The sequence below is a fragment of the Ambystoma mexicanum genome, chromosome 3q (assembly GCF_040938575.1).
Source record: "Ambystoma mexicanum isolate Mex_15411 chromosome 3q, UKY_AmexF1_1, whole genome shotgun sequence".
Classification (NCBI taxonomy): Eukaryota; Metazoa; Chordata; class Amphibia; order Caudata; family Ambystomatidae; genus Ambystoma; species Ambystoma mexicanum.
This window is the reverse complement of record NC_090926.1, coordinates 1,264,571,857-1,264,582,509: the sequence shown is the minus strand read 5'-3', so window position 1 is coordinate 1,264,582,509 and position 10,653 is coordinate 1,264,571,857. Positions and strand designations below refer to the sequence as shown.

At 47.2% G+C, this 10,653-nt stretch overlaps 1 protein-coding gene across 2 annotated transcripts in view; it reads right to left on the bottom strand.

Moving 5' to 3' along the window:
* Positions 1-5,494: 5,494 nt before the first annotated feature.
* KRI1 (KRI1 homolog) overlaps positions 5,495-10,653 on the bottom strand; it is a 352,880-nt gene continuing 347,721 nt past the window's right edge. For both annotated transcript variants that reach the window (XM_069604296.1, XM_069604297.1), the window contains exons 16-19: positions 10,021-10,151; positions 9,289-9,353; positions 8,953-9,048; positions 5,495-6,583 (exon numbers count right to left, since the gene is read on the bottom strand). In XM_069604296.1, the coding sequence (XP_069460397.1) occupies positions 6,040-6,583; positions 8,953-9,048; positions 9,289-9,353; positions 10,021-10,151 (836 nt within the window). In that variant the 3' untranslated portion in view covers positions 5,495-6,039. The remainder of the gene's footprint in view (positions 6,584-8,952; positions 9,049-9,288; positions 9,354-10,020; positions 10,152-10,653) is intronic.

The following is a 10,653-nucleotide window of genomic DNA, read 5'->3' as shown; positions in this document are numbered from 1 at the left end:
CAGTTGGTGTTGCTTTATGTCTGCTATATGTGATATCTCCATGGTCAGAGTCATGGGTATGGTCAGGGGTATGGTGTAGGGTAATTAAGAACCCAAGTTCCTACGTTAGTACATTCAGGCAGTAGACATGTATACAGGGGTTTCAGTATTTAGTTTTCTGTGTGCGCTATATATATATATATATATATGAGATACATTACTCACCGTAATCCTATTTCTGATGCTTGTATCTGCTTAGATTTACATGCTGTGCATAGGCCGACATCTAGTGGAAGCTGCGGAGTATTACAGTTTGTTTTTCGAAACTCGGAAATGGGCGTCGACACAGGGCGTGCCAGTAATACTATCCCTAGTGTGACGTCCACTGTACCCATGATCCCTCACGCGTCTGGGACCCTCAGATTGTATTTTTTCTGACATGAGGTAGCATGAGGAGCAGCGCGAGTACAGATAATCTAAGCAGATAGACCTACTGGTTTGAACAGGGGTCTTTGGGCTAACAGAAGACAGACTTGTCCATCTGTTTAAGAGGGAAAGAATGTTTTTGAGGTGTGGAAGGAGGCTGAGACTGCTTCCTCTGTTTTTCCCCTTCGAGGTTCGGGTGTAGTGTCTCTATCTCTGGATAATGGAGGTTGGGACTCGGGAGCAGCTGTTGTGCGGTCTGTTGACGCCGACTCCTGGAGTGCGGACTGGGGAGAGGTCGGTTTCGTCTTCTGACGATCGAACCTCCGTTACCTTGGGGAGCGAGGCACTTCTGGCAACAGTGGATGGTTGCCTGGAGTCATGCGGCGATCTAGATCGAGAACGCCCAGATAAAGCCGATTCAGACTGTTCTCTATGTGCCTCTTTCCGAGTACTCGACGTGCGTGTCGAGTCTCGGTTGGACTTCATGTGTTTTGTGAAAGTGCTGTGGGTAGCGCTTGTGTCGCCGGGGGTCTTCCCCATAGCCGCCCTGCCGGATGACCTGCCGAGGTCGGGGACTTGCGCTTGGTTTTCAGTTGACGCCACGTTGCCCTCGCCGTCCAAAAGCACGGCGTCGCTGCCATCGCTGAAGGCGCCCTCCGCTGCCATGGCCTTTTCACACCTGGCGTGGTGGGCCCAACGCTTGATCGAACGGTCCTTGAGTGTTTTCCGTTTGAACCTACTACGCGCTCTGCAGTTAGCCTCAGGATGGTCCCTCGGTAAGCAGAGATTGCACGTGGCGTGCCTGTCAACCCAAGGGTACTTGCGGTTGCACTTGGGGCAAAATTGGAAAGGGGTACCCTCCATACGCACCTTGTGGCAGCGGGCTAATAAGTGTAGGAATATATAAGAATGTACCTATATACCAAAGGAGTGTAGAGTATGTCACCCCCCCACTCTTCCTACTTGCAGGGCTGAGGCCAGTGGCCTTCCGAGGCCCAATCCGTCGTGCAGCTCTCGACGGTCAATTCTTTCTCTGTGCCGGCGTCGAGGGTGGATGTTCGGTGACTCGACGTTGGGGTGGAGAAATGGGGAAATAACAATATTTGAGCAACAGTATGGCTAAGGCCAGGGAACTCTGTGGAATGCTTCTGACCAGTATGGCGGAAAAAAACAATCTGAGGGTCCCAGACGCGTGAGGGACATGGGTACAGTGGACGTCACACTAGGGATAATATTACTGGCATGCCCTGTGTCGACGCCCATTTTCGAGTTTCGAAAAACAAACGAATACTCCGCAGCTTCCACTAGATGTCGGCCTATGCACAGCATGTGATCTAAGCAGATTCAACAAGCCTCAGAAATACATATATGCATGTTCTCTATTCCCTACCTTCCCTTTGTCATTCCACCCCCTTTCCCTAACTCTGTCTTCCCCCCATTGGCTTCCACGTGGTTATCTGTATTTCTACATTCAGACACCCGTGCCAACCACGGTGGGAGGGTCGATCTATTCGGCTTCTGTGGTTCGGGAGAGAGGGTTGAAACCCTTTCATCCCTTCTTAGACTTGACAATTAGCATGTACCACACTTACATGGAATTCTTAACTTTAGCTTGCATCGCATCTAGATAGAAATGTGAATGTTAGCTTGCGCCACACTTAGATGGAATTCTTAACTTTAGTTTGTGTCGCATCTAGATAGAAATGTGAATGTTAGCATGTGCCACACTTGGATGAAACTGTGAATGATGGTAAGTGCAACACTTGATTGGAATCGTGATCACTAGCCTGCCTCACATCTAGACAGAATATTGAAAATTAGCAACGATGGAATAGTGAATGATAGCAAACATCAGACATAGACATAACTGCAAGGACAGCAATGCCAACTAACCAATCCACTAACAATTTCATCCCTCTGCATACACTTCTCAAACTCTAACCAAACACAACCACAAGCCTAAAATGCAGCAATACGCACTTCACTACACTGCAAAACAAAACAAACCCCACATAGACTTGAACAACAGCACACGACGACTACCGACCGTAAAACAGCCCAAGCCCAGCCGACTGACCCACCTTTGCTGAGGCTGCCATCAGCACATCACTGCTCTCTTGCACTTTTCCAGCTTATTCCCACTAACTCACCCCCTCCCTCTTTCAGAGCCACCAGAGCGCCAGTGGACCACTCTGGTGGTGATAGTGCACGGTACAAATATCCTTTAACATCTCCGACTGTCCGCTATCCAAGAGTGGTGTGCCGCCAATGATCACTGCCTTAATGCCAGTAAGACAGATTCTCCTCAACGGCACACCTGCTCCCTCCTTTACCATCGCTCTTTGGCCGGTCTCTCTTGGCCCTCTTCCTTCTCCCACTTGTGAGGCTAAAAACCTCAAGGTCATCTTTGACTCCACACTCTCCTTCTCTCCTCACATCTCTGACATCTCTAAGAAGTCACACTACCAGATCCACCTCTTCAGAGGTATTCTTCCTTTCCTCTCCTTCCCCCAGAAGCTCACTGACTCCAAAGCTATGGCTCTCTCTAGGCTGGACTGCTGCAACAGCCTCTTTCTAAATCTGCCTTCTTCTACTCTCCGCCCTCTACAACTCATCCAGAACAGGACTGCAAGACTTGTCCTTGGCCTCAAGCCCAGGGATCGCATCTCTCCAGGACTGACATCTCTGCACTGGCTCCCAGTGGCTGCGAGGATTACGTTGAAAACCCTCTGCATTGTCCACAAGGCCTTCTGGGGTTTGGGGCCTCAATAACTTCAACTCTCTTCCCAATTATCTTCCTTCTTAAGTTCTTCGCTAATCCGCCTTCAACTCCCTCAGAGTTAGTCGCTTCTACAAGCAACGAGTTGGTGGTAGATCTCTTTCTTCAGCTGGGGCCTCCCTCTGGAACATCCTCCCTTCCTCCCTGAAACTTGAGGAGAACCATCTCCCGTTCTGGAAGAACCTCAAGACCTTCCTCTTTGCTTCTGCTGTCTCCCCTTCTCTCCTCCTGTCTCCTGCTGAACTCCTGACTGACACAGCACCGGTCACCTGGCTACCCTCTGATCTCGGGCCCAGGTCCCCTCCCCTGCCAGCTGCACTACCTCACAGGCAACCCCTGCACTTGGGGGCTGTTTCTGTATCCCTATAGTCCCCACCAGCTCCTGACACTTGATGTATGCACTCACCCCTGCACTTGCCACAAGCTGGCTGCACTTTTTACCTATCGTTTTTATGTATTCTATTTATTACTTTTGATTCTATGTACTGCACTCCCCCCCCCTCCCACACTTTACCTTTCTCCCCTCCCCTGCACTTGCGCAATCTCAATGTCACCTGGCCTAGTAAGATCATTGTCTGTCTTCCCTCTGTCCCCCCCCCTTGCCTCATCGCTCCTTGTAAAACTTGATAAGCGAGTTATAAATGCCATATCATATATCAAGGTGGTTGTCCTCCAAAGACAGCCAGCCGGCCAATCACCTTTGGGTGAATTCCTGTAACCAAGGAGACTAAGCATGGGGAGTTTTGGGCACCTCCCTCGCTTCCTGCCCTGCCAGACATGCTGGAGCAAGAGGCGGGCTTCACCAGTGAATCCTGCCAAAGAAAAAAAAAAGGAAACAAATGGGACCAAACCTGGAATTGCGTGCAGAGTAAATCTCAAGAAGGACCTTTCCAGCAAGAAATGGTGAAAAAAAGACGACCAGGGCCATTTTGACAAAATGGGCAACCAGGGGCGCTTTACTGCAGCTGCAATTGCAGCCCGCGGTAGAAACACTCAATGGTAGTAAAAAGTAAACTGCTGCCACCAGCCATTTATTGTAGAATAACATAAAAAATCTTATTAGAGAAGTTAGATAAAGGGGATACTAAGTAACCCCTCCAACACCCTATGGTAAGATAGTGTGTGCTGGGTCTAGAAAGTTACAAATGTAAGTACAGTCAATTTCACTCCACTGCTCTTGGAAACAGAAGTTATCCAAGAGAAGGTATTTAAACCTTAGCAGAAATCAAAAGGATTGCTCTTTGACACTGCACTGAAGGTGCCGTGTCACAATGTAAAAAGATGATGCTGATGGGGTTTGTCAGACTCCAAAACCCAAAGAAACAGAGTTCAAATCACAGAAAAATACATGAGAGTGGGAAAAAGGTCTCACTCCCTCTACAATAGAAATTAAAAGTCCTAAAGTCCAGCAAAAGAGCTGGAGGTCTCTAGGAAATTAGCACATGTCTGAGAATTCGCTCCAGCAGGCCTAGAAGCACACATACTTTGTGGACACGCACTTCCACTGACCTAGACTACGGTTCCTAAGAGCGCTAAACCCACAGTGCATTGAGATCATAACAACGGTAGAAGGTGCTATACAAATGCCCAATAAAATAACTGAAGAAAAATGTTGATGAAAAACTATCAAAATAGGCGAATACTCAAGGAGCGAAACTCAAGAACTCCCAACACGAAAAAAAACGTGCAGTATGAATCTGAAGATGGTCACTTGGGGTGGAGCTAACGAGGACAAGTGTCATTGGTTGGGGCAGTATAACCGAAAGTGACAGCAATAGGCTATTCAAGCAACAATGCCATTTTTAGCTTAAAGCTAAACTGCTTTATTTTACAGAGGAGTAATACCATAGGCTTATCACTTGCATGCATCCATACTTTTGAGTAAAAGAAGAGCGCATAGGTAGAGTACGGACAGGGGCGACCATGTTGGGTTGCATTCTGAAACACAAGTCGTAGACGGATGCCATCTGTGACAACCTCTTATTAAACCTTTCCAGCAGACAAACTCTGCCCCTGTGACTAGAAATATCCTCGTTGAGACACGTTCATGCAGCCGATTTTCCCAGGACTCCTTGGCAGCATCCTCCTCACCTCTCTGCCGCAATCTAGCCTCTCGCCAATCTCACCAGATTATACACGATTTAGACCTTCCTTTAGGGAACAGCTGCCTTAGATTCATACATATGTAGTCCATGTAAATAATACAAATATACAAACCTTAAATTCTGGGCATGCACACAAAGGCTGTTCCAACATTTTGAAAAGTATCAAAGAGGATCTCTAGAAATCTACAAAGCTGAACAGGACCTGTTTCAGTGTTTAGGGTTGTATTGTATTTTTACAAGCTCACAGATATATTGAAAGCTTGAAATGAGGAAAGAAAATGCTCTCTGGAGCTTTCACATTATCCCAAAGGATAAGCAAATGACAGTCTTAAAAGCAAATTTCACCTGGTTGGAAAACGGCTTTGCAGGGAAATAAGTAAAGTTGCAATGAGGAGAAGTCACTATGTTTGTAGCGTGCTGTGGTTGACTGGTCCTGACTGGTTTTAAAAGTGCAAAGCAACAAATGTGTTCGGTTAAAATGCAGTCTACAACACCGACAGTTCCTTCGTCTACTTGAATCCCTTTGATAAAACAGAACAGTCTTTTTTTCAAACGCATCTCTTCTATATATACACTTTGCTCAATCGCTCTACTTCTTGGGCCTAATTCTTTTCTTTCCTTCTCAAAGTCATTCCACTTCTAGGGCCTGCTCTCCTCGGACGATTGAGTATTCTTCAAGGGCTCCCTCTCCTGCTTCATAGTGAGAGCAGGGTTATGTTTTTGGATCAGACGTCCAACTCCCTCACCAGATCAGTCCTTCTTGGGCCTCATCCTGTGCTTCTTCCCTGTGTCCTTATTGGTGGGTTGGGCCTGCGTCCCATCCTTTTTCTTCTTTTCCCGCATGATCTGTTTATACCTGAGCCGCTTGGGGTTCAGGCCATAGGCCCGCAGGCGCTGCCCACTGAACTCGCGGCCACCCAGCCTCACTTTGGCACTCAAGAGATGACCTTGCAGTGTTCTCTTGTGCTTTACCTTTTTGGCTGCTGGGGAGGGACGGGGTGTGCTGCCATTCTTGGCACCAGTGTCCTTTGGTTGCCTCATAGTTTTGCAGTTCTCCCTTGGATGGGATCCAGCAAGTGAATTCTTTGGCTTGTCTTGGTTTGCTTTAACTTTGGGAACGAGGAAGTCATCATCTTCTGCCTCAGATATAGGAGCATCTGCCTCTACTTCACCCAGGATCCCGCTTTTGGTGCTTGGGTCCTCTTCACCTTTCTTTTGTTGCATCATCTTGTCCCGTCTCTTTATGTCAGACTGTCTCTTTGTTGCAGGTTGATCTTTCAAATCCTCTACTTTCCTGTAAACACAAGTAACATAAGAGAATGTTTTAGTAATTATGAATGTTTCATCCCAAGCAGCAAGACAACGGGGTGTTGGTGTATGTTTCCTACTGGAACAACAAGGTTGTGTGGGCTGGGTGGAGGTGTAGCGAGAGAGCTGTGCATTACGAAGCACTGAATAGCATGGCTACAGTAGAGCTGTGTTTGTGTCCTACCTGAACAGTAGGGAGCCATTCATGGCTGGATGGCGGTATAGTGAGAGCTGTGCGTTTGGCAGCAACAGAATATAATGGCTGCAGTAAAGCAGTGTTTGGGTGCTGCTGGAAAAGCAAGGAGTCATGTACAGCTGGATGGCAGTGTAGAGTGAGAGTTGCGCGTTTCCCAGAATTGGAATGGAAGGGGGACTGTAGAGTTGTCTGGGGGTCCTACTTGAATAAGCAAGTATTCATGCAGAGTTGGATGGAGATGCTGCAAGAGCCGAGTGTTTCTCTGCAATGGAATAGTATGGCCACAGTAGAGCTGAGTGCCAGTCCCAGTACTTGACTACCAATTCGGGATCCTTTAGGTCATGACCGGTATATTAGTAGAGGTATGTGATGGCCCCAGCACGATACACTACTCCCCCTTTCTCCAGCCTTTTCTCTAATCACCTATAGGTGTCCTAGTCTACCCCACTTTTACCAATTACCACACACACTTCCTCTCTAACTGCCCCATCTGCATCCTATGTGATCTATCCATATGTTCCACATGCCACTACCTTTTTAGCTTTCCTCTCCTTCCTTTCATCCACCTTTCCCAATGTAGAGGAGCAGGTGGATGCATTTTCTCTAATCGCGCCCCCTCACCGCCGTCATACTGGAACAGTAGGAGAAGAGCCCTATATGGGACTCCATGTGTTTTCCCTATACAGCATCGTGTGTATGAGAGACAATATACACTCAGAGAACCATATCAAATGTATCTTTGCAGAGTGGAAGGATATTGTGTGGAAGGATGCCAGCACGCACCATTGGACATCATGGAGCGCCAAGTGAAATTTGGTGAGCGAAGAGTAATGACATGAAGAAGACGTGTGAAGACATACTGAAACGATATGAAAATACTTAAGAGCGACGATGTAACTGAAGTAACAAGAGAAACATGTACGAAATAAAAGAGTAATCACAAATACAAAAGAAGATAAGCAATAAGTGTAAATACGCAGTAAGCAAGGTAGATAAGACATATAGACGCTTGCTATGAGGAATATGTAACGTGGCTAGGACGCCCTTAATTGGAAGATAGACGCCACCTCGTGTTAAGATTCAATCCAGCTACCTCAGATACAGACCAAGGTTGCTGAGTCAGGAGATGCTGGAAAATAGCTTTGGGTGCAAAACGAAGAGAAGTCTGTGTTGGCCTGGTATCAAGGATGATATTTTTGAGCCAATTATTGGAAAATTAAAAGTGTATAAAATCTATAGACGATAGAGTGAGCAAGTCTCTAGAGGCCAAGAGGAGCAATGACACCCAGCATAATGTATTCAAATAGCAGTAATAAGAGGTTGAAATTGACAAATTTGCAGTCTTGTCTCACATGATTCAGAAGTCGGAAATAAGGGCAATTCATTAAAATATGGATTAAGATAGGGATGTCCTTACACTGCCTTTGATGTCCCAGCACAGAGAGCAGGCTACAAGGTCAACTGCAGATGGGACACTTTGGCTCATGGTCGAACTGATGAGAGCTGATGGAATAATTGGGAAAGTGGGGAGCAATCGGACATGACTCAAGCACCTAGGTTTAGTTTCGCTTACGTGCTGCTAACGAGATGGAAGTCCAAGGCTGTGTGAGAATGTCAACCAATCAGTGGGTCTATGGGGTAACCTGCTATACAATGTTGCATAGACCAATCGGCTGCCATCTTGGCTGCTATAATCAGTATTATACGTATTTAAAAGGTATTTCAAAGCGTGCCCTGCAGATAATCAACAGCCAATGGTGTACTAACCCCTATGCATTCTCTAAGTAGATATGTTCCCCTAACCAATCCCTCCCGCCAATAGGTTTTACAGTTTGCCACGTAGGATGTCGTAGATGACGAATATTGGGGTATATAACCTCTGTATAATCAAGTCTGTGTGTGAGTGTGCAAGCATCGGTCTGATGTCTGCCACTTTGCCCAGCTTTATTAAATTGAGAATAAAGTAGCACTTTGCCATATTCTTTCAGTCTGTCCGGTTATTTGGTCAGATCTTCATTGGTAATCCCATCTAGCACAATAGACGCTTCAAGGTGCTAGAGCACACATTCCTTTTGACCACATCACTCTCTCATCTTGCAACTCATCTTCCCTGTCCTGATTTCTCCACACCATCCCTTGCAAGATAACACCATACTTACTCATCACACAGCGATCTCAAGATCAGCTGTTTCTTCCGTGGGTTCTGAGCTTTCATGGTGTATATTTTTTGTTCGTGTTTTTCCTCATTTTCTGACCTGGAACACAGACAATACGGGGATGTTAACACACCAAGGCACTCAGCCAATGCACTGCTCCAGATATGATTAACAGTAAAATGCATGAAACATGACCTGCCAAGCACAGATTAGCAGCTGCACTTCAATAGTGGCTACTGCACAACCACATGGACACACAGTGTGCCACACCCTGTACTGCATCATCCTCTCCCTAGTCCCCACACGCCTCCAACACAGTCCTCAGACCCCTCCTCTCACCTGTACATACAAGTCTTCCTCAGGGAGCACCACCTGTTCAGCTCCTGATCTTCAGCGGCAAGAATCTAGAGAAACAAAATAAAAGTTATGCAGCGCTGAATTCACAGCAGGAAGGATGGCAGGGCTGAAGGACAATGGCCAAGGAGGCAGAGGGCATGATGCATATGGGAGGGCATTAAGGGGCATCACTGTTTCTCCAAGAAGGAGAGAGTGGAGGCCTCCGGGGGAGCTGGGGAAGCACAGCTAAATGCAAAGTATAAAGCAAGGGCTATAGGCTAGGGAGAAATGGGATCAGGGGGAGAGATAAGGGGCTACAGGGTTAAATAAAAGACAAATACAGGTAGAGCTAGGGGGAGAGAGGAATGGAGCGGCAGGTTCAAAGGTCAGGAATAAGAAATATTTGGGCTGGAGGTGTCTTGGGTGGAAGGAGAGAGGCTCACGGCAGTAGAGGAGGTGCAGCATATGGGAGCGGTTACATGGTTATCAGTCATAGGGATAATGGAATGGAAAAGCCAGGGCAGTAGATTAACCCGTCCTGAGCGAGAGAGGAAGGGTCCCAGGGTTACAAGTCAGCAATGATAGAGAAGCGAAGTTGAATTGTGAACAGGTCAGGAGCGAGACAAGAAGCGCATGGTTACCCATTAGTGTTTATGGAAGAAGAGAGCAAGGGAAGGTGAGGTGCACAGGAGAAGCTGGGGCTGGAGCTGAGACCAGTCAATGCAGAGCAAATACCTCCTCAGTAGAAAGGCCGAAGTCACAGGGCACCACCTGTCTGTACTTGAAACGGCAAGGCAGGTCGTCTATTATATCCTCATAGTCTAGCCGATAATATTCATCCAGGTATTGCTCGAACGTATTATCGCCTACAAGGACAAAACAAAAATGATGGCACTGGCGGAGCCTCATCACTGCTAAACAGTGTGATGTTGGAAACGGTAGGAGAAGAGTAGGGTTGCCTTGGTTCCGGCCTCTACATTTCTCGCACTTAACCCTCGCCTACCCATTCCTCCCCCCCCCCCAGCTTTTTGCGCGCTTGACACTCTGACCTGCACTTCCTTTCACTGGCACACTCTGCTCTGACTAGCACCTACCCCTTCACTCTCCCCCGGACTTCTTGTTACTGTACTTGCACAATCCGAATGACAAGGCCTAGTAGGACCATGACCCCTGTTCCAACCCCCCATCCCCCACAACTTCATTTTCTTGCTGCGCCAGGATACACCTTTGCTGTAAAGGCGCATTATAAATGCCCAGAAAATGAGGGGAAAGAAAATCAATTGGCAGCGAGACCACCGTAGGACTGCACTAACAGAGGCTGCGGCCGCACGACAAGCAGATTCAATCAGCAGAAAGGAGGCTACAGGG